Here is a 24,052-nt window from a genome sequence, read left to right as displayed (position 1 = left end):
CCGGGCTGCACATATGAGTGCTCTGGAGACCGGCAGACAGGAGGACCCCACCACCCTGTGCCAGGGGCCCCGGGCAGTCCCCCTGCTTTGATCCCACCACGCCGACCACAGAAAAGAACAACCCAACAGCGCGGCAAGTTTCTACCAAAGCTCTGCCGGCGAGGACTGTGTGTGTTCCTTCCCTTTCCCCCCTTTTCACGCCTGATTCTCACACAGCACTGCAAACCGTATATGTACATAAGCAGGCCACTCAATCAAATTCACTGAAACATGGACGGGCCTAGAGATTATCGTACGAGGTGAAGTAAGTCAGAAAGAGAAAGACAAATACCACAGGATGTCACTCAAAAGTAGAATCGAAGAAAATGACACAAATGAGTTTCTACACAAAGCAGAAACTGATCCACAGACACAGAAAACAAACTTATGGTTATCGAAAGGGAAAGGGAGGAGGGAAAACTTAGGAGTCTGGGATTAATACATGCACACTGCTATATATAAAACAGGGGTTCCCAGGTGGTGCTAGTGGTGAAGAATCCACCTGCCAGGGCAGCAGACGTAAGAGACGTGGGTTCGATCCCTGGGTCAACAGAAGATCCCCTGGAGAAGGAAACGGCAACCCACTTCAGTATTCTTGCCTGGACAATTCCATGGCCAAAGGAGCCTGGTGGGCTACTGTCCATGGGGTCGCAAAGAGTCAGACACAACTGGGCACGAACGTATATATATAATAGATAACCAACAAGGAGCTGCTGTACAGCACAGGGAACTATACTCAAGGTTTTGTAATAACCTATGAGGGGAAAGAATCTGAAATAGAACAGATATATGTATATGTATAACTGAATCACTTTGGCTGTACACCTGAAACTAACACATTGTAAATCAACTATACTTCAATAAAAAAAAGAGAGTCACTGAGCAGTAAATTTTCATCACCACACAAATTCCTGTTTCCATAGTCTCCCTCCTCATAGACATAAAACTCAACTAGTTTTAAGGGGCACAATACCTTAGCTGAGAACTGCCCCGAAAATGCCAGTATTGCGATTCAAAGAAACAAAAATGCCTCAGGAGACACTCATTTACATATAACACGTAAGCTCAGCATTCTGCAAGCAAGAGGGCTGGCAGAGAGTTAGTCAGACTGCTTTGGGGATGGCCTCTGAGGTTGCTTCAGGTCCAGGTAGGATGCCCTGGGGGAATCCACCTGCCAATACAGGAGACACATGTTTGATTCCTGATTCAGGAAGATCCTCTGGAGAAGGAAATGGAAACCCAGTCCAGTATGCTTGCCTGGAAAACCCCATGGGCAGAGGAGCCTGCTGGGCTACAGTCCACAGGGTTGCAAAAGAGTCGACATGACTGAGAGACTCAACAACAAGGATGCTCCAGCACCCTTGGGGAGCCGGCAGGTCCTCGGGTCCCCTCTGATTCCTCCCAGGCCCCAGCAGCTCAGGGTACCCACTGCCTCTGCAGCTGTCCCCACGCTGACACTCCAACAGCCTCACGAGCCAATGGGCTTTCCCAGCTCGAGGATTCAATAAGTCATTGCCCTGAGTGCGCGTAGCAGGGACTTAGCTTTGGCACAGCCCTAGGGTGGCCGTGGGGACCCAGGTCCTGGACCTCAGTCTAGGATAACCAAATCAAATCTGTTTTCTCCCTCTCCTACCACAGCCTCCAGGGGCCTCTGGCTGCAAACAGCCACTGAACGCATTTTGTTCCAAAGATAAGATGATGCTAGGCACAGCCCTCAGAGGTACAGGGGACATCTCACGTGTTTCTAATTATATTCCCTCCGGTAGCCCTATCCAGGAAGAGGTGGGTGGCAGGCATCTCTGGAATGCACATTGGCACTCCCACGGGTCACATCTTTTCCAGACTTAAGACGCAGAGGAACTGAACCCTCCCTCCTGGCCCCAGGGAACCAGTCTGGCGGGAGCCGTGTGTTCTCCAAGCAGAGCGCCTTTGAGCTGTGCTGGTCACAGCTGCTGATGCTGCCTACCAGATGGAGAAAGAGTAGCATCCGCCTCACCCCTGGGGTCGCCCAGAGGATGTCACAAAAGGCCTCAGTAATAAACCGGGAGGTACAGAGGCCCATAGCATCAGCTACCATATATGCGAGGCCAACCAAGCTTAAATGCATGCAACCAGGATACAAACGCCTTTTGAAATAAGGAACCATTTCAAAACCCCAGGGTTCTCTGCACTCCACTAAGCCATCATTTCTCTCTTCCAATTAGCCTTTTTAAGTACAGAGTTGGAAACTCATTTCCACAGACTCTCTTCCCTCCCCATACATGCATGTTTGTGTGCTTAGTCGCTCAGTCATGTCTGACTCTTTGCAGCCCCGTGGACTGTAGCCCCCCAAGCTCCTCTGTCTCTGGAATTCTCCAGGCAAGAATACTAGAGTGGGTAGCTATTTCCTTCTCCAGGGGATTTTCCTGACCCTGGGGTTGAACCTGTGTCTCTTAAGCCTCCCGCACTGGCAGGCGGATTCTCTACCACTGCATCACATGGGAAGCCCCTTTCCCTCCCCGCACCTGGCCCTAAACATCGGGATTCTAACCTCACATGTTGTAACATCTCGGTGCCATGGGAACCTGGGAGGAGGGCTGCCCACAGAAGCCTTGCCCTGCCTGCCTTCTCTCCACCCCACTTCCTGCCTGGCTGATGCTCATGGGCTCTAAGTGAGGAGATGTTATCCAAGCCACAAGCGTAATACAAGGCAGGGTACCACCTTACCACCCGGGCGCCAGAAACACGATTTTCCTCTTTGCACTCATTCATAAAACCAACTAAAGTCATGATTCAGGCACATCCAATTTAAATGTAGTCTGTTTCCCAGCAGGAACCAAAAACTTTAGCTGAGTTATGTCTAAACAGGAAAGATGAGGACCGGTGAGCAGACCATCATGTGTAGACAGAGAAGGTCTCAAAAGCACTAAAGCCGACATCAAACCAGCCTTAACATCCTTGTTCTTTCAAACGTATTGACCTAAAAAGTGGTTTGTGACATGCCATTCAGGTGGAAAACCGTTCCAAAGCTATGTGGGTAACACAGTCCTATTTCTGTCAAAAAAAAAAAAAGGATTCTACAGGTACGTACTCACACACACTCTAGTGGTTATCGTTAAGTAGTGAGAGTAAAGGTAATTTTATTTTTCCTTTTTTTAAATCTGTAATCTCCATAGCATACATTACATCTGTAATAAGAAAAGCTATGACCCAGTCTTTGTCTTTTTCAATGACCGAAGGTCTTCGAGCCCAAGGACTAGAAGGGTCTTTTGTCGGATGACTCGGCCCCAAGTTCACGCACATCCTCACAAACGGCACCAACTTCTCACAGGAACCACTTGAAGTCCATCGTCCTTCACAACAAACAGGGAGGCAGGGTAGTGCCTGGCACTGATAAGGAGAGCCTGAGGGAGGCAGCTGAAGTAGATAAGATTACAGAATAAATGCTAACGTCAAGGCAGCTGAAAATAGAGGAGCTGAATAGCCGATGGAAGAAGTTAGAAAAAAAAAGAACAGAATGCACTCAAGGAAAGCTTAAGGTAGAGAAGCAGAAATCAACTGAAATCGAAAATGATAATATAATAGAAAGGATCAAAGAAACCAAAAGTTGGTTCTTTGTACAGATAAAATTAAATGTACAGCAAGACTGATCTAGAAAAAGGAGAAAAGACAAACAAGCAATATTATTATCGGAGAAGGCAATGGCGTCCCACTCCAGTACTCTTGCCTGGAAAATCCCATGGACGGAGGAGCCTGGTGGGCTGCAGTCCATGGGGTCACGAAGAGTTGGACACGACTGAGCGACTTCACTTTCAAGCAATATTAAGAATGCAAAGGGGAGACTTCTCTGGTGGTGCAGTGGCTAAGACTCCATGCTCCCAAGGCAGAGGGCCCGGGTTCAATCCCTGGTCAGAGAACGAGATCCCACGTGCTGCAAATAAAGATTACACGTGCCACAGCTAAAACCTGACAGAGCCAAATAAACAAATACTTCAAAAACAACAATGAAAAAGAATGAAAATGGGACCATGACTACACACAGGACAAAGAATAAAAAGATGATAAAAAGAGAACATTGTGAATAACCTTAGACGATACATTTGAAAACGTGGATGACAAGGACAAAATCTCAGAAAAATAAAACCCATCAAAACTGCCCCAAGAACAGGACCTCCCGGTGGTCCAGTGGCTAAGACTCCGTACTCCCAATCCAGGGGGCCTGGGTTCCGTCCCTGGTCAGGGAACTAGCTCCTACATGCCCCAAGTAAAGATCCTGCATACCCCAACAAGACTGGGCACAGCCAAATAAATAAATAAGTATTTTTTAAAAGCCAAAAAATTGCACCGAGAAGAAACAAAGACTAAATGGTCCTGTAACTATTCAAAGAATTAGACATCAATAGTGTTTTCCAGTCTTCAAACAAAGAAAGCATCAGGGCCCAGACAGTTTTAGCAAATTCTACTAAACGTTTAGAAACAAATAATTCTAATCTGATATTATCTCAGAGAAAAGGAAAATAAGGAACTGCCTCAATTTGTTTTATGAAGCTAATAAAACTTCTACCAAAGCCTGACAGTTCAGTTCAGTCACTGAGTCGTGTCCACAGACTGCAGCAAGCCAGGTTTCCCTGTCCGTCACCAACTCCCAAAGCTTGCTCTAACTCATGTCCACTGAGTCGGTGATGCCATCCAACCATCTCATCCTCTGTTGTCCCCTTCTCCTCCCACCTTCAATCTTTCCCAGCATCAGGGTCTTTTCCAATGAATCAGTTCTTCGCATCAGGTGGCCAAAGTATTGGAGCTTCTGCATCCGTCCTTCCAATGAATATTCAGGACTGATTTCCTTTAGGATTGACTGATTTGATCTCCTTGTAGTCCAAGGGACTCTCAAGAGTCTTCTCCAACACCACAGTTCGCGTTCAGCTTTCTTTATAGTCCAGCTCTCACATCCATACATGACTACTGGAAAAACCATGTAATGCAGGCATAAGTGGTTTAACCACTAAGTCATGTCTGATGCTTGGGACCCCATGGACTGTAGCCAGCCAAGCTCCTCTGTCCATGGGATTCTCTAGGCAAGAATACTGGAGTGGGTTGCCATTTCCTTTTCCAGGATTCTTCCCGACCCAGGGATTGAACCTGGGTCTCCTGCATTGCAGGCAGATTCTTTACTGACTGAGCTACAAAGGAAGCACCATAGCTTTGACTAGATGGACCTTTGCCGACAAAGTAATGTCTTTGCTTTTTAATATGCTGGCTAGGTTGGTCATAGCTTTTCTTCCAAGGAGCAAGTGTCTTTAATTTCAGGGCTACAGTCACCATCTACAGTGATTTTGGAGCCCCACAAAATAAAGTCTCTCACTGTTTCCATTGTTTCCCCACCTATTTGCCATGAAGTGATGGGACCAGATGCCATGATCTCAGTTTTCTGAATGTTGAGTTTTAAGCCAACTTTTTCACTCTCCTCTTTCACTTTCATCAAGAAGCCCTTTAGTTCTTCTTCGCTTTCTGCCATAAAGGTGGTGTCATCTGCGTAACTGAGGTTATTGATATTTCTCCCAGCAACCTTGATTCCAGCTTGTGCTTCATCCAGCCCAGCATTTCACATGATGTACTCTGCATATATGTTAAATAAGCAGGGTGACAAAATACAGCCTTGACATACTTCTTTCCCAATTTGGAACCAGTCTGTTGTTCCATGTCCAGTTCTGCATACAGACCTGAATACAGATTTCTCAGGAGGCAGGTCAGGTGGTTTGGTATTCCCATCTCTTGAAGAATTTTCCATAGTTTGTTGTGATCCACACAGTCCAAGGCTTTGGTGTGGTCAATAAACCAGAAGTATATGTTTTTCTGTAACTCTCTTGCTTTTTCTATGATCCAACAGATGTTGGCAATTTGATCTCAGGTTCCTCTGCCTTTTCTAAAACCATCTTGAACATCTGGAAGTTCATGGTTCACATACTGTTGAAGCCTGGCTTGGAGAATTTTGAGCATTACTTTGCTAGCGTGTGAGATAAGTGCCATTGTGCGGTAGTTTGAACATCCTTTGGCACTGCCTTTCTTTGGGCAAAGCCTGACAAGGACATGACAAAATAGGAAATTTACAAACCAATCTCAGTCTCTAAGAGAAACAAGAAAGTCCTAAGCAAAATATCAGCAAACTGAAGGTAGCACTGTGAATAAAAACATGACCAGGACCAAACTCCTTTTATCTCAGGAATGCAAAATTGATTTAATATTAGGGGAAAAAATCAATAATTATAAGTTCACCACCTTAACAGATTAAAGGAAGAAGTATAATATTCTCAATAGAGCTAGGAAATACATTTAATAAAATCAACATTAGCAAACTGTGAATAGAGGGAAGCTTCTTGGGAAAAAATCTACAAACCCAATACGGTTTGTATAGTATTTGCTATAGCCAACAGTGCAGTTAGTGTCAATACTGAAAGCACAGCTGTTAAGATCAAGAATAAGACAGGATGCCTATTACCATCACTTGTATTTAACAAGGACTTAGAGACCAAGAATGAGTATAAAAAGGCTTTTAAAAATAGGGTAAAATGATGAAGGACTTGAGGGAAAGGGAGGCACTCCCATTAGTCTCACATGATATATCGACATAGAAAACTCAAAAGAATCCACAGTTACACTACTAGAATTCATAAGAGTTTAATGAGGCTGCTGGATATTTTTTAAATCACCATTTTTAAAAAATCAACTGCATTTCTAGACACCATGGAAAGTAAGAAGGCGACATGTTTTAAAAGGAGGCTCAGATTGAGGTCATGAATCGTGTGGCAGCGGCTTACAGAGGCACTTGTCTTTGAAGCTGTTCCCAAAGTGACAGCAGAGAGAAGCCTGCAGCCCCAGAAGCAGAAACGCAGGCGTGGAGACTGATCCGGTGGGACACGGGGGCCATTACGGTAGATGATCGGGGATGAAAGACTAATATGAAAGGACTTGCTGGGTCCCGACTTTCTGCCCAGAATCGGGGTGGAGGAGAGGCACAGAGGTGCCTGGGGGCCTTAAGTGATTCCTGTATTAAAAATCACCACGGGTGAAAGGCCCCATGCTGCTGCTGTGTGACTTAGAGAACGGAGCAGGGGGCATTACTACACTGACCAAAGAACACGCTCCAGAGCATGGCCACAGACCAGGGAGCAGACTCAGATTCTCAAACAGCAGAAGTATTATCTGCTACCTTAACACCTACCAGGTGGTTCCGTGTAATCATCTGCCAAAGTGTCCACTGACAGACGAATAAATAAAGTGTGGTATACATACACACACACAATGGAACACTCCTCAGCACCAAACAGAAAGGAATCACGCCACTTACAAGACCCCAGATGGACCCATGAGGGCATCACGTTAAGTGAAGTAAGTCAGACTGAGAAAGACAAATATTGTGTGATCTCACTTATATGTGGAATTTAGAAAAACCAAACTCATAGAAAAGGAGATGAGATTTGCAGTTATCAGAATCAGGGCCCTGGGGATGGGAGAATTGGGCGAAGGCGGTAAAAAAGGTTCAAGCTTCCAGGTGGGAGACGAATACCTCCTGGGAAAGTAATGCACAACGCAATGACCCCACGTAACACTGCTGCATGACGGACCTCAGGGCTGCCTGGAAAGTGGATCCCAGAAGTTCTCATCACAAGGGAAAAAACGGTTTTCTAACTATGTGACGGGCTAGATATCAACTAAACTTATTGTGGCAATCATTTCCCAATACATGTATGTCATATGTTTTCCTTCAACTTATACAGTGCTATGCAAGAAAACTGAAAAAAAAAGTTTTAATTTTGCCTTTGCAAAATTACCCATCATTTACCATCATTTGCCTTTGCTGGTGACTGTCCTAGCCAGGAGCAATGCCAATACAGCACTAATTGTTCCTAGGAAAGGAACTTGCTCCATTGTCTGAAGCACTGAGATTCACTGGGGAAGGTTCTTGGTCTGACAGTGGGTTCTGTATGTTCCTCCTCCTCATGCCATCAGACACGACTTCCACCCAGCCGTGTTCAGACGACAGTAATACTTATATCCAGACCCTCTTCCCACCTATACTCAGGAACAAGCCTACAGTTAAGACTGTCCAGACAGACCATTATAGTTCTTTGCTCAGGCTTTTCTTATGCAGTCAGACCTGGGGCTACCACAAAAATCGCTCCGTCCATCGCAGCCCCCAAGGAGTCAGCTCAGACACCAAATATAAGTGAGATCCCATTCCATGGCTCAGAATCAGAACAGTCCGTGATCCACTAAAGCCATCCAGGGCTCCCTCCTGTACAATAACCCCAGCAGGCCTGTAGGACGCAGCCAAGCCTTTCCATTGTGACTCAATGAAGACAGCATTGTCTTCACATTTCATTTTATTTCGGTGACTCGAATGTGAGATAGATAAAATGGCTTAGCAATAAAATCAGTATAACCACTTCTTATGTACATAGTATTCTGCAGTACAGATGCATATTAGTAATTGTTTTGATTCTTCTCAAAGGGGGCCGTTATTTACCTAAAATGCAAATCATAGTTAATGGTTTGTTCCTCTATATATAACAAACCCATGTCTTAATGTTGTGCATTTCCCATAAAATTTATGTGTGATTCATTAACAACTCTTTTTCCAATATCAGTATGTACGTGAATACAACAGTACATTTTTTTCAGACATGAGTATAAATAAAATAGCATTTGAAAGTAAAAAATATATATGTCAGATTGTAAAACACCTTGGAATATATCTAGCAAAAATTCATAATACATTAATGGAGAAATTTTTGAAAGACATTTCTTAAAATACCTAAATCAATGGGAAGTCATTCCACATTCATGGATGAGAAGAGAGAATATAAAGGGCCTGATTCTCTTTATTTTTTTTTTTATTGAGGTATAGTTGATATACAGCATTATGTAAGTTACAGGTATGCAATATAATGATTCAAAATTTTTAAAGGAAAAACTTTTAAAGGTTATACTCCATTTATGGTTATTATAAAGTACTGGCTATATTCCCCGTGTGGTGCAATGTATCTCTGTGGCTACTTTTATACCTAGTGGGTTGTACTTCTGAATCCCCGACCCCTATCTTGCCCCTCCCCGTTGCCCTCTCCTCACTGGTAACCACTAGTTTGTTCTCTGTATCTGTGAGTCTGCCTCTTTTTATTTTGTTATATTCACTACTTTGTTGTATTTGTTAATTCCACACATAAGCGATATCATATAATATGTCTTTCTCTGTCAGATGTAGTCCACTTAGTATAAAGGGCTGATTCTCTTTAAATCAATCTACAGAGTCAACACAGCTCTCATCAAAATCTCAAACACTGCTTTCTTGAATCTAACTCATTTATAGCCAAGTACACCCAAGGTCGTGCTAGAAAAGGACAATTCAGGAGAGATATGGATGACCTATATTCACTCCCTGGAGGAAAGACTATGACCAAGCTAGACAGCATATTAAAAAGCAGAGACATTACTTTACTGACAAGGTCCATCTAATCAAAGCTATGGTTTTTCCAGTAGTCACATATGGTTGTGAAAGTTGGACCATAAAAAAAGCTGAGCACCGAAAAACTGATGCTCTTGAACTGTGGTGTTGGAGAAGACTCTTGAGAGTCCCTTGGACTGCAAAGAGATCAAACCAGTCAATCCTAAAGGAAATCAGTCCTGAATATTCATTGGAAGGACTGATGCTAAAGCTGAAGCTCCAATACTTTGGCCATCTGATGTGAAGAGCTGAATCATTGGAAAAGACCCTGATGCTGGGAAAGATTGAAGGCAGGAGGAGAAGGGGACGACAGAGGATGAGATGGTTGGATGGCATCACTGACTCAATGGACATGAGTTTGAGCAAGCTCTGGGAGTTGGCGATGGACAGGGAAGCCTGGCGTGCTACTGTCCATGGGGTCACAAAGAGTCAGACAGGACTGAGGGACTGAACTGACTGACTTTCTCAGTCATGGGAAATCTGTGTGCGATGTGACTCTTATGGGTCAACCTGACTGGGTGACACGGTTCTCAGATATTTGGTCAAACAGTAGTCTGGGTATATCCAGGAGGGTGTTCTTGCTGAGATTAATGATTGTCTGGATCAACTCAGTAAAGTAGGTTGCCCTCCCCAGCGTGGGTAGGTCTCATCCAACCTGTTGAGGGCCTGAACAGCGCAAAAGTCAGGATAAGGGGAGATTTGCTCTGTGCCTGTGTTGAGCCAAGACACTGGTCTTCTCCTGTGCTCCCACTGCTCACACCACCGGCTCTCCTGGTTCCCAGGCCTTCAGACCTGGACCTTTGTAACAAACCTCTTCCTGTATGCACATATCCTGTTGATTCTGTTTCTCTACAGAACCCTGTGGGGGAGTGTGGAATCTCCAGATTGGGCCCAGCCTGCATTGGGGTCTCATCTTTGCCACTAAGACCTGAGACCTTGGCCAACCCAGGGCCCCTCTCTGGGTCTCCACGCCCTCATCTCTAAACTACATTCACCAGGACCACCCTGGCAGTCTAGTGGTGGGGAGTCCATTTTCCACTGCAGGGGATACAGGTCTGATCACTGGTTGGGGAGCTGGGATCCCACATGGCTCGGGGCAGTGAGGCCCACACATTCTAGACACTAAGCCTGGGTGCTTAGTGGCTCACCAGATTGAGCTCATGGCTCACCCATGAGCCATGGAGAGCCCGTGTGCCCCCACTATAGAGTCCACACCCACACTCTGGAGAGCCCATATGCCGCAGCGTAGGCCAAAGACAGCCATAAATAAACAAATAAACTCCAGTCACCCCAGCTTTCACACTGAGAATCCCACAGACCCAAATGCAGTACACCCCAAAGGAGCCAAAACCCAGAAGACAATCCTGAAGTCACACAGTCATTCTGACTTTCCACAGGCAACCTTAAAGAAAAACACCAGCCTTTGGAACTCAGCAGTCAGTTCCATCCAAGGAGTAGCCCCCACTCCACACGCTCCGTTACCAGCTAACCAAGCCCAAAAGAGCAGTTTCCATTCACGTGCACGGCGTGAGGCACAGGAGGCTGTGTGCACCAGACCCCCGCCAGCCTGTGCTCGGGAAGCTCATAGTCTGAAATCCAGCCCCTCTTCTGCTCCTGTAAAGCTGGTTCCTCCCAATGAGGGAGTCCCGGGTTCAACCCCTGGGTCAGGAAGGTCCCCCAGAGAAGGAAACGGCAACCCACTCCAGGATTCTTCCCTGGAGAATCCCATGGACAGAGGAGCCTGGTGGGCTACAGTCCATGGGGTTGCAAAGAGTTGGACACGACTGAGCGGATAACACTTTCACTTTCACTTTAAAGTGTCAGCATCTGGAAAGAGCTGAGAACACCCATTTCCCTGCTGGCTTCCTGGGTGCTGTGCATTCCCAGAAGGGATCAGAGCACTTCTCCCCACGTAAGCAGAACACCCAAGGTCAAAGACAGCCAAAAAACAAGATTATACTCCTGGCCACTCAGTGTCTTCCAAGGTGGACCACCCCACCTTCCTGAGTCTGTGAGCGCAGGAGGAAGCCGCTGTCCCCACCCAGCCTCTGTTGTTGTCGTTTAGTCACTCAGTCATGTCCACCTCTTTGCGACCCTGTGGACTGTAGCCCCCAAGGCTCCTCTGTCCATGGGATTTCCCAGGCAAGAATACTGGAGTGGGTTGCCATTTCCCTCTCCAGGGGATCTTCCCGACCCAGGGATCAAATTTGCATCTCTTGCTTGGCAGGTGGATTCTTTCACCACCAAGCCACCAGGGAAGCCCCCCAGTACCTGTATTTGATGTCAAATACTGTGGAGTCCTCGTCCTCATCATCCTCTTCGTTCAGCGGGGCCATTTCCACTCGCTCGGCGGGAGTGGTGATGATGTCATACTTGCGGGTCTTCTTCAGTCTCTTCCCAGACCTGGACGAGGGGAAGCACATGCCTGAGACTAGGGCGATGCCCACTGAAGTCAGCCACGCTGCCACCCCCAGCCCAGCTCCCAGGAGATCTGGCAAAACCCCATCCAGCTCCTTCACTTCTGGCCATGGGACCTCAGGCGGGATCCTGACCTCAGCATCCCTCGTTGGTCCTCACCCACAAAGCAAAGATGTGCCCTGAGGGCTATAAAGCCCAGGGATCAGGATCCATAACACCCAAACGCAAGATTTTCAAAAGGCAAAGTAAGGCAAAGAAAACCCACGACGAGCCAAAGATCAGAATGTTCACTGTGGATGGAGCTCAGCCACGCCCTGGGCCAGGCCTGAGGCACCTCGTCCCCTCAACCCCCAGCCCCTCACCCTCGCCCCAGCCCTGCTGTGTCGGCAGGTCACTGCTCCAAGCACAGGCGTCACAGCCTGGCACCACCGTGTGCACTGCCCCATGGGCCGCCCAGTGAATCAGAACCCAGGCTGGGCCACTTTCTACCTGCGTGATCACAGGCAAGTCGGTCAATCTCCTGAGGCCTCAGTGTACTCATAAAGAAAATGGGCTGAGAACAAGATCTGTGCCTCACAGGCCAGGGAGGATGAAGTGAGACGAGGCATTCAATCAGCCCAGGCAGCAGGCTCTCGGCAAAAAGGGCTGCTGGTGAAAAGAATCAACAGAGAGGGACTTCCCTCGTGGTCCAGTGGCCAAAACTCCATGCTCCCAGTGCAGGGGGACGGGGTCAATCCCTGGCAGGGAAACTAGAGCCCACATGCCCCAGCTAGAACATCCTGTGTGCCACAACTAAGACCCAGCACAGCCAAATAAATAAATTTTAAGAAAAAGAATCAACAAAAAGGAGTTAAATGGGCTATGCCTCTCTCACATGACAAGGACTTGGACAAATGAGTATTGTTTCCATCACAAGGATTTACGACCACAGGGAGCTGTAACCCTAGGCTTTTACCTCTGGGATGGTAGACGGTCACTGGGGGCCCCCAGGAAACTGCTGAGCAAGCCTTTCGGTCTCCAGTGTCAGACCTTCTCTATGAAGCATGCAGCACTGATCAGGCCACGCTGAGAGTTTATGATGCCACAAGGAACAATATTGTTTTACAACTACTGATGCTCTATGCATTTATTTCTCCACTATTTTGAACTTTTTCCCAAATGCCTTGTATCCTCTGATGTCCTTCTTTTGAAAATAAATATTTGAAACTGTCTGTGAGAAACCAGTCAAACCACCACCACCCCCAAATCATAAATACGGTGCTGAAGAATCATAGTCTCTAAACATGCTTCCCACAGGCCGTAAGCCGTACCTACATAGAGACCATGTCAAAGACACATGTGGGGTCTCTTTGCCCCCAGCACACAAAACGCCTCAAGAAGTTTGCAAAATAGTGAAAACAGAAGTTCACCTTCAAGTAAGAATTTCTTAGGAACAGCAACTTGCTCTTTTCTTGAAGAAAGAAAGCATTAGTCTCTCAATTGTGTCCAGCTCTTTGCGACCCCATGGACTGTAGCCCACCAGGCTCCTCTGTCCATGAAATTTTCCAGGCAAGAAGACTGGAGTGGGTTGCCATGCCCTCCTCCAGGGGATCTTCCCAACCCAGAGATCAAACCAAGGTCTCCAGCATTGCAGGCAGATTCTTCACTGTCTGAGCCACCAGGGAAGCCCAGGGAAGCTCTTTTCTTGCCTAGTATTCATCAAAAACATGATTTGTGAAAGGATTATTTACATAGAAAATATATATATTTATCTACACCTTTGACATAAAGCAACCTACATAGCCTATAGTATTTGCTGCCTGCAGTTCTCTGTGTAGAGACTTTGGGGCATCAGGTATACAGCCTGACAACCCCCTAGCCTCATTACAAAGCAATCTGCCATTGTGCTTCCATCACAAGCACTGTGTGTGTGTGTGTGTGTGTGTGTGTGTGTGTATGTGTGAGACACCACATGCATTTCAAGCACGATGCAGCAAGGTGCAAATGCTGAGCCAGGTGTTAAGAGGGGCACAGCCAGTGGCCTCCCCGGGGCCACAGGACAGCAGTATTTTGCAAGCAGGTTTGTGCGGGAGCTTAAATGCTAACGTGATAAACCCCGCCAGTCCAGATTCTCACCATCAAGATTCTTGTTTTCCCTCCACCTCCTGCCAATGGAATAAAATAGATCTTTTGTTCTGCCTCAGAGGACTTACAAACCCTGACCAACTTAATCTCCAACACTGGATGGAGATATTTAAGCCCAGAAATGGCTCCATGTGCCACAGGCAACCCACGACAAAGCCACAAGAAAACCATCCACCCCCGAGCCCTCTAGACTAGGGTCAAGCCCCAAAAGTATGCTGACCCACACACCACACCTTTCTCAGGAAGTCTCCTATCTCCGCCCTGATGGGTCACAGCTGTTCAGAGGAACACCTGACTTTGCAAAGGACTTGCCCTTCTGTTAGCTGTGCCCAGTGCCAGGGCTGCCCACTGGGCACACACACCTGCACGAGCATCTGGAACACTAGAACAGGAGATGGCCTGTGGACCTGAGGGCTCAAGAAGGCTCCTGTAGATGCCCAAAGAGACGAGCACCCAGATGACTTCTGGATGAAGTCACCACTGTTGGAGCCACGTTAGGCATTGCTGACAGAATGGAGGCATTGGAGCCACGTTAGGCATTACTGACAGAATGGAGGCACGGCCCCAACCCCCTCTCCTCATCCCGCAGGCACGGTCCCAGGATGAAGGAGTTAGGTCTTGTGATTCTGACTTGTTCTTTCCTTTCTTCAGTTGAGTTGGCTGGAAAGAATGTTAAGGTGCTTATTGTTCTTGAGAGAAGCATGAGAAAGCACAAAGCCTTCTGCAGTTGTGCCCAGAAAATAATCTATAAAATAACCATTGACATTTGTTCAAGGATCTTTACAAAGAATGTCCCAGGATGAGCACGTAGGCCGCAGCTTGAGGCCATGGGAAGGACTGTTATCTGAGACCTGTTTGTGAGGGAAATGTTTATGGCAAAAGAAGTTTGCTGAGTTTAGGGTTTAGGAATAATTAAGAATAGCTAGAAGCCTTTATAGGAGATAGTGATCTTAAGATGCTAGGGGCAAACAGGATTTAGAAAGATAAGAAATAAACTGAGGACCGTGGCATGAGTTACAATGTAATCACAAGTTAAGTATAGGATACATAAGAGAAAGTAGATAATAGTAAAGCTGAAGCAGGAACTCTGTTTGAAGGGCAACAGTGATTTCTGGAGACAATAAATCTGGGTGGGCGAAACTGAAAATGTCAAACCTCTGACCTAATGCTTTTGTCAAAGTATAGAAGAGAACCTGAAGCTTGAAATAAACATGCAGTTCCGTACTACGAGTCAGAGGCTACATCATCATCTGCCGACACCGCTCACCCCTTCAGGCTGATTCCCCAGCTCCTGGACCTGGACTCCGGCATGTTGGTAACCATTTTTCAAACATCATGAGGCTTACAGGATGCAAAATCTGGACTGTAAACCTCAGGCTGCACTTGGAACCTGAAACCTCACTTAGTCGCTGGTTCTGGAGCAGGACTGACCGCTGACCCTGGGAGAAGATTCTGGGGGCTCTGACTTCAGCCCTGCTTCACGGGAATGAATCCCCATCACCCACAGAATCACCTTCCTTCTTCCTGACTGCTTATACAGAGTCTTGTGATGAGAAAATTAACCTACTGAGCTTAAAATAAGACCCTTGAACCCCTACCCATGGGAGAAGCTGGAACACAACCCAGCCTCTAGAACACCATGGCCTACTTGCTTTAACACCAGGCATTCCAAACCAGGTCACCTGAGAAGATAATTTTAAACCTCAAGATTACACCAAAGGTGTGACAGTTAATTTTATGCATTGACCTGACTGGGCCACAGGGTACCCCAACATTTGTTTAAGCACTATTTCTGGATGTGTCCGTGAGAGCGATTCTGGTTGAGATTAACCCTGGAATCGGTAGACTGAGCAAAGCATATTGCCCTCCCCAGTGCCCTCACCCAACGAGTCAAAGGCCGGAATAGATAAGAAGGACTGACCTCACACAAGGAAGAGAGAATTCCTCTGCCTGGGGACTGAGACACCATTTTTTTTTTTTTTTTTTTTCTGCCTTCAGAATTGAAATCTTAGCTCGTCTTAGACTTCTGGCCTGTATGTGTACACACACACACACATACACAACACACACACACACTCTTGGTTCCGTTTCTCTGGAGAACCCCATCTAACAACCCTCTGCAGGAACCCTCATGCATACATCAAACACCAGTTCTGAAACAATGAAGACATTGCATTTCCAACAAATCTCTGAGACACAACACCCTTCACAAAAGAGGAGTAATTCCTGCTGTTTTGCTACTGGGTCTGTTACTAAGGGGAAACCACGATTTGGGAGAGGTTGAAAGAGGCTCAACTTCATCTGTGGCAGAAGCTGTGAAGCTGATAGGGCGGCACTGGAGGGAAACCATGGCATACAACTGGAGTGGGCCGGGATGGGGCAAGGGTGGGGTGGCTCGTGTGTCTCTCAGATTGAAAGGTGAGCTCTTTCTTTACCATGTGGAAGTCAGAAGCAGGGAAGTGCATGAACAGGGTCAGTCAGCATTTCCTGCAGAGGCTCTGACTCTTGAGCCTCGCTGGCCTGGAGTCAGAGAATGCAGTCATCCTGCCTCCGGGAGGGAGATGTGAGACAAGGGGAAAACAGACTCACTGAGAGCGCATACAACTGCGCCAAGGCCTCTGTCTCTTCAGAATGCTCTAACAAAGCCATCCCCAACCTTTCTGGCACCAGGGACCAGCTTCATGGAAGACAATTTTTCCATGGAAGTGGGGAGGGGCAAAGTAGTTTTGATTTCACCCACTGCTCACCTCTTGCTGTGCAACCAGGTTCCTAACAGGAACCCCAGTTAGGGTTGGGGACCTCTGGTCTAACTCATCTTTTCCAATAACTCATCTTTTCCAATCAATTCATCTTTTCCAACTGACACAAGCCAGTTAGGGTTGGGGACCTCTGGTCTAACTCATTTTTTTCCTAAGAGTTGAGCTCCTCCTGAGTGCCAGCTAACCAATTAACATTAAGATTACATGCAAGACATAAATGATCCTATAAGGCAATGGGCTTCCCATGTGATGCTAGTGGTAAAGAACCCATCTGCCAATGCAAGTTAGACACAAGAGACACAGGTTCAGTCCCTGGATTGGGAGGATCCTCTAGAGGAGGGCACAGCAACCCATCCCAGTATTCTTGCCTGGAGAATCCCATGGACAGAGGAGCCTGGTGGGCTACAGTCCATAGGGTCACACAGAGTTGGATACAACTGAAGGGACCTAGCACACACGTAAGGCAGCACTGTTATCTCTGTGTTACAGACGAGGAAATCAAGGCTCAGAGAGGTCGACGTCCCCACAGCCGAGGACCGAGGGCTGCCCCAGCACAAACCTCCCTGGAGGGTCACCTTGAACCACCTTGTGCCAGGCAAGAGGAAGGCTCCAGTTCTCCGCTCACTCTTTCTGCAAGCTCACGCCACACTCCACTAGAGTCCGCCTCCACTTAACTTTAACACCAGGGAACTCTCTGCCCTTGGTATACATTTTTCTGGAACTTGTTACTTAACACAGCTCACACATTCCTATTTCAAAGCGATCAGGGCAGACTGCTCGTAATAAACGCTTTCTAATAGTGACTCCCTCTGGATGCGAGTTGGTTTGAGACAGGCCAGCCTCCATCTCCTCCCTCCTTTGGGCATCTGTATCCTTTGTGAATCCCCCTGCCCCATGGTCCCTAGGGGAAGAGGAGGCCTGACCACTGGCTACACCCCCAGTTCCAGGAGTGGACCTGGGACTTAAGTCTGAGTCAAAATCAGTGTATTGCCACCCTGAAGCCATGACTGGGAGGTTGGGGGGAGTATGTGACTAATCGGAGCCAGTGACCTTTGCTGGTCAGGCAGCAAAGGAGGCAGGGAATCACCCAGGTGAGAGCCACCTCGCCACCTTCTAGAGACGGAAAATCCTTTTCCAGTAAGCAGTTTCTGAGGTGACCTCTAAAAATGGTTCGCCATTCAACTGACCCCAAAACCCCACAAAATCATACAAACCAAGAGGTTCAAATCTTCGTGTTCACTTTAAGAACACCCGTGAAACTGCCCAGGCCACGAAGGGTATGCATACCTGGAAAACCACCATGAATGTGATGGGCGTCACTTTAAAGCCGCAACGCATGTCATCCCGGTGTTACAATGCTAGACTTGGCAGGCGTGCACGGGCCAAACAGTGGGGCTGGACGAAGGGTCGCTGGTCCAGAAAGAGTGCTGAGTTTTGGCAGCACCAGAAATGCAGGGAGTGGTGCTGAATTTACAGGTTTACATGTAGATTCTCTGATCGTGGAGCAGGTCCAGGCGAACCAAGCCCCCAGGACGCAGAGCAGGACTTACAGAGCTCAGGGTCAGATCAACCCGAGCTCTCCCTGCCTCACGGAGAGGATCCGCACTCAAAAAAGAACAGACTGTCCCTAAACCAGAAGAGGAGGCCATACGGGAGAAAAAAGATACCCTGGAAGAAACTCAAGAAATAAAAACTTAACAGCCCAGGAATAAATGCCACCAAAAAAAAATGCAAACAAAAGTTTTTTATTTTAAAAAAAAGAAAGGAATGGAAAATAAACCAACACAGCAGAGGACAGACTGGAAGGAGAGATCCTGCTCCAAACCGCCTATGACGCCAGCCCTCCTTGACACCAAGAAACTACCCTCATTGTCACCGAAGCCCGTCCAGCCAGGGCTTCCGGTCACACACACACAAGGAGCTCTGACTGTCCCTGGGTCTCAGAGGAGCACAAGCACAGCTGTGAGGACAGGCACCATCTTCTGATTCTCCCACATTCTAACAAACCTTCCACGCGAGTAGAATTCTCCCATTTCGTCAAACCCTTTGAAACCGCAGGACCCTTGTTCTGGTCCTAGAGGCAAAGAGCCACACAGATGAAGGGTCTCGGTGACAATGTTGTCCAAGTTTCCTTCAGGGCCTACCAGTCAACTGGTTTTCCAAGACGACCAATGGCCCCTTCCCGCGGGGCTGCTCACCAGCATCCTGGTCTGAGGAAAGGGCGAAAGGGACGTGGCTACAGGGAATCTGAAGCTCCCCGGGGGTGCCTGGGCACAGTGGGTCAGCCTCTGGGACACAGCTTGAGAAGGAGCATCTGGTTCTAGACAGAGGCCCGGGTCAGAGCCAGACTTGGGTTCCTATCCTGGTGTCTCTAGTTACGGACCTGCTTCCTCTGGACCTGGGGGCAGCCGCGGGGATGGGGAAGACCAGCAGGAGGGCAGCTTGCCACAACTGCCACAGCACCCGCTGCCCAACAAGGGGGAGGTTCAGGGAACAAGGGAGGGAAATGAGAATGATGCGGCTGGCCCATGCTCAACAGCACGGCGCCCCGTGGCCGTCGTTTTGCTCTTCCGGTGCCAGGTCCGCTAAACCAGGAGGCCCCCACAGAGAGACAGCGAAGGGTGGTTTTAAACAAATGCCTGTGCTGGGCTTCAGCAAGACCAGAGAAGTTCTAGAAGAGACGAAGGACCCTTCCACCGGGGCCGAACACACATTTCTAACAAGACAGAGAAGTCCCAACTCCTTTCCTCGGAAATGTAATCCTACAGCCAGAGGGTTTGTTTATTCAAAGGCTCGCTGGACAGCTGCTCAGAAGCTGGTCTCCCCATGCGCCCTGGAGGCTGGGGCACGAGGGGAGCCCAGAGGACCTGCGTGGACAGGGGCCTGCTCGCCCCAGCCTCCCCTTCGAAGATACACAGAACAACGCAAGGCCGGGTGGGCTCGTTTGCTGTCAGGACTTCAATCTGGGGGCACAGCAATCGGATCTGCAGGCCGAGCATCCAGAGGCTTGACTCCACCCCAGTCCTTCCAACTCCTCTGTCTGGGAGCCTCCGGCCAAGTCCTCACCTTGAACCTGAATTTCGTATCCACGTTGACCACCTGCCAAGCGCTGCTGGGGTTCCAGGAGCAGATCTCACCGCGGTGGGGGGTAGGAGGGAGGCAGGGAGTGAGCTCACATTTCCTTCTGGAACGATATTCTACTATTGACCAAGGTGACGGCGCACAACTCTGTGAATGTACTACAAAACCACCATCTGGGCACTTTAAATAGGTGAGCTGCAAGGCATGTGACAACTTACGAAGCTGTCGTTAAAAACAGGGGAAAGACAGGGACTTCCCTGGTGGCTCTGTGGTTGAGAATCCACCTTGCAATGTAGGGGATGCACGTTCAATCCCTGGTCAGGGGACTAAGATCCCACGTACCTCGAGGCAACTAAAGCCCCTGCTCTGCAACTGCTGGAGCCCACACACACTGGAGCCCGTGTGCCACAACTAGAGCATCCGTGCCCTGCCAGAATATCCTGCAGGATGCTAGGAAGAGCCTGTGCGCCATAGTTAATTAAGACCTGACCAACCAAATAAATAAATATTTTTTAAAAATAAGAGGAAAGATGGATATATCTGTATGCATGCATGTCTACCACATTCATTCATTTCTGTATTTATAAAATCTCTCTCAAAAGAGTCCCAAGAAACTGACAGCATCCGGAGAAGGAAGCTGGGTGACCCAGGGGCAGGGCTGGGAAGGAGACTGTTCACTGCGCACGCTGGCTCCCCATGAATTTCAAGCCATGTGAATCTATGAGCTATTTTTAAAACACATAAACAAGTAAATACAATTCGAAGGCAGTAATTCAGGTAAAGATGTAAACAGGCCAGGGGTGTGTCAGGCCTGCCTCTGGGGCAGGAGACCCTTTCCCTGGAGAGGCCCATGGCCCGCCCCCACCATGGCCCCGTCCTACCCAGAGGCTGCCCTCCGCCTCCTGCTCACCTGCTGACATGAGGGGCCAAACCCAGCATCTCTGGCCTCTCCTCCACCCGAGCTGTGCCCGCTGTGAAGCCCAGTAAAGTCAACAGCTCTACGGCCCAGGGGCCAGCTTTCTGCTGAAACCACACTACTCATTCCAAGGAACACGCCACTTTGACATTTGGAAAATTAATAAAGAAGATGGAAACAGAATGTGTAAGGGAGAGGCCGAATCGAGCAGCTGCTGAGAGTCAGCTGCCCGCCTTCGTGCTGGGCCGAAGCTTCCGAGGCCCCGAGGACACAGGACTTCCCTGTTTGTAACGCTTTTGGCTGCGCTGGGTCTCCGCTGCAGGGCAATCGCGCGGGCTTCAGTGGTCGTGGCACGCGGGCTTAGGTGCCCGTGAGATTTTAGTCACCGGACCACGGATCGAACCTGCGTCGACCACAGTGGCAGGCAGACTCTCAACCACCAGGCCCCCAGGGAAATGCCCAACCTCCGACCTCTGCCCTACATCTTTTCCCTCGGGACCTGACATAACTGAGCCTTCCCTAGACAGCCAAGCAAGCTTGGAGAAAGGACACAACCTCCAAACCCACTTTCCAGCCCCACCATGGTGGGAAGAAGCAGGTGTAGGAGAGACAGCCACAACAGTGCCTGTATCCCAAGAAGGGGCAATGGCCTGGCATCAACCCCAGGCTCAGTGGCAAACCCAAGGCTGGGGAAGTGAAAAGGGAAGTCACTCAGTCATGTTGACTCTTTGCAGCCCCAGGGACTGTAGTCCGCCAGGTTCCTCCATCCATGGGATTTCCCAGGCAAGAATACTGGAGTAGGTTGCCATTTCCTCCTCCAGGGGATCTTCCTGACCCAGGGATAGAACCTGGGTCTCCCGCACTGCAGGTAGACTCTTTACCGTCTGAGCCACCAGGGAAGGCTGGGGACTGGGGGACAATTCCCGATCACTGGCCTCCTCCCCTTACTGCCTGGGGCTTGGCCCCAAACCGAGCCCAGACCCGGGGTGATCTGAATCTCACCTGGCTCCGCTCCAGAGAGGCAGCTTGAGGCTCTCGGTCACATGAGACAAAAGCAGCGAGAGCTTCAAGGCCTCGGTCAGCCCAGCGCTAACAGGGCTCCAGCCAAGCCCTCAAGAACGCAGGTGTTCCAGAGCCTTCCGGGTACAGGAGCATCGGTGTCAGGCCCGACCCCTGAGCTGGGGCCTCCCCTCCCCACCTCACTGGGCTCTCTGCTCCAGTGCCAGCACCCAGCCAGGAAGAATGACGCAAACACCGCAGAGCCCTAGGGCACAGGAAAGCAGTGAAGCCAGCCGCGCGATGTAAACAAACATCGGCAGCCAGCCTCCGCCTCGGAGGCAAGGAGACACAAAGATTGGGTCTCGCAAACCCAGATGAGATGGGATCGCGCCTGCCCAGCTCGCCCCACCCCCGCACACCATTATTCTCCCTCCTTACAGGGGCCGTGTGTTTCCATAAATATTCCCATCTGTTGAAAAAAACAGATGAAGTCCCAATTTGAAGTGTTCTCAATTATCTCAGTTGTTAAAAACACTGTGTGTTTATGTGGAATCTAAAAGAATGACACAGATTAGCTTATTTACAAAACAGAAATAAATTCACAGAAAACAAACCGTTACCAACAGGGAATTATATTCACTACAGTAAGTCCCCTACGTATAAACAGGTTCCATTTCAAGAGCAGGTAAGTCCAATTTGTTCATAAGTCCAACAAAGTTAGCCTCAGTACCCGACTAATACAATCGGCTATATAGCCCTGTAATGCAATAGGTTTATAATACTCTTCACACAAATAATACATCAAAAACTAACACAAAAGATAAAACATTTTTAATCTCACAGTACAGGATCTTGAAAAGTACAGCAGTACAGTACAACAGCTGGCACTCGGGGGCTGGCACGGAGTGAACAGGCCAGAAGAGTTACTGATGGACGAGGGAGAGGAGGTGGGAGATGGCAGAGCCGAAGGGTCGTCAGCAACAGGAGACGGAGGGCAAGCTGCCATGTCACTCACGCCTGATGTGACTGGACGTGCAAATGCACGTTTGCATTTTAGAAAGTTTGCAACTTGGTTCATACATAGGGGACTTAGTACCTTGTGATAATCTATAACAGAAAAGAATCTGGAAAAGAACATATATATGTGTGTGTGTGTGTGTATGTATAACTAAATCCCTTTTCTGTACGCCTAAAACATTTCAAATCAACTCTAACAAAAATCAAAAACGTTGTGCTGATCAAAACAAAACTCAAAAACATACCTGTGGGCCATCGGTCTGTAACCTCTGACTTAGTTTCCTGACCACGGTTAATTGGACCTGGGTGCCACGCATGAGTGATGAAGAACAATACAGTTAAAATCATGGGCCCAGAGAGGTGGACTGATACGCTTGGTCAGCTGAGGTCTGGGATCTGCTCAGCAGCAGCTCCATCACCATGTAGAGGAGCTGGTCGTCACCTGTACAGCTGAGCAGTTCCTTTCCTTTCCTGGCACCATCCCCGAGGGATTAACAAAGTTGACACCATCATCAGCTGAGCCCAAAACCCGCCTGGAACCCTGAAGGCCCAGTGTTCCTGGGGCTTCCATTCACACAGGACCAGAGGCAACGCAGGCCAAAGAACCCCAACCAGCTCAACAAGAGGCCTTGGGGTTCTTCTTCATAACACCTCAGGGTTACTCCTCCACCCCCTTCCCTTTCCTTCCCCCGGTCCCTGAGGGACAGATCCACCTCTCGTTCATCCCAGAAAAAAGAAGCATGACCCGGTCTGACCTATTTGAGGAGTCACGTGAAATGCGGTAACAGCAAATGTCCCAAGACCTGCTCCTCCCTCCAGCTCCCAGGCGTGTTTGCAAAGGGTTGGGTCCACTCTGCCCACATGGGAGGTGCCAGGCGAGGGCAGTGAAGCTAAAGGCGGGGGAGGAAGCCCCTCAGGGCAGCTCCACTGGTTCACGGGCAGCATGAGGACCAGGAGGGACTCTCTGGTGGACCCAGGGGGCCCAAACACAGCCCAGAAATTCAGGGGTCATTGTGCTCACGACACACGTCTTAAGTGACCCTCTCAGCACCCCTGTGCCCCTGGCATGCCACAGTGGGTCAGCCCTTGCCACCACAAGCCCCGCTCAGGGCCAGCCACTTCTCAAGGGCACTCCCAACCTCTCCACCCCAGGCCGAGACATCCAGCTGCATGGCTGGCATTTCTGGGCATTTCTGTCACCCTCTTTCTCACCGAGGCTTC

General features: G+C 48.6%; 1 protein-coding gene across 2 annotated transcripts in view; it reads right to left on the bottom strand.

Moving 5' to 3' along the window:
* FAM174B (family with sequence similarity 174 member B) overlaps positions 1-24,052 on the bottom strand; it is a 41,172-nt gene that overhangs the window by 5,960 nt on the left and 11,160 nt on the right. For both annotated transcript variants that reach the window (XR_003507408.1, XM_027521301.1), the window contains exon 2: positions 11,789-11,920. Coding sequence is in view for 1 of the 2 variants with exons in the window: in XM_027521301.1 (XP_027377102.1) it covers positions 11,789-11,920 (132 nt within the window). In the remaining variant the exon portion in view is untranslated. The remainder of the gene's footprint in view (positions 1-11,788; positions 11,921-24,052) is intronic.

This window comes from Bos indicus x Bos taurus, chromosome 21, assembly GCF_003369695.1.
Source record: "Bos indicus x Bos taurus breed Angus x Brahman F1 hybrid chromosome 21, Bos_hybrid_MaternalHap_v2.0, whole genome shotgun sequence".
NCBI classification, from domain to species: Eukaryota; Metazoa; Chordata; class Mammalia; order Artiodactyla; family Bovidae; genus Bos; species Bos indicus x Bos taurus.
Note: the sequence above shows the minus strand (reverse complement) of the source record. Positions and strands in the feature narration are given on the sequence as shown.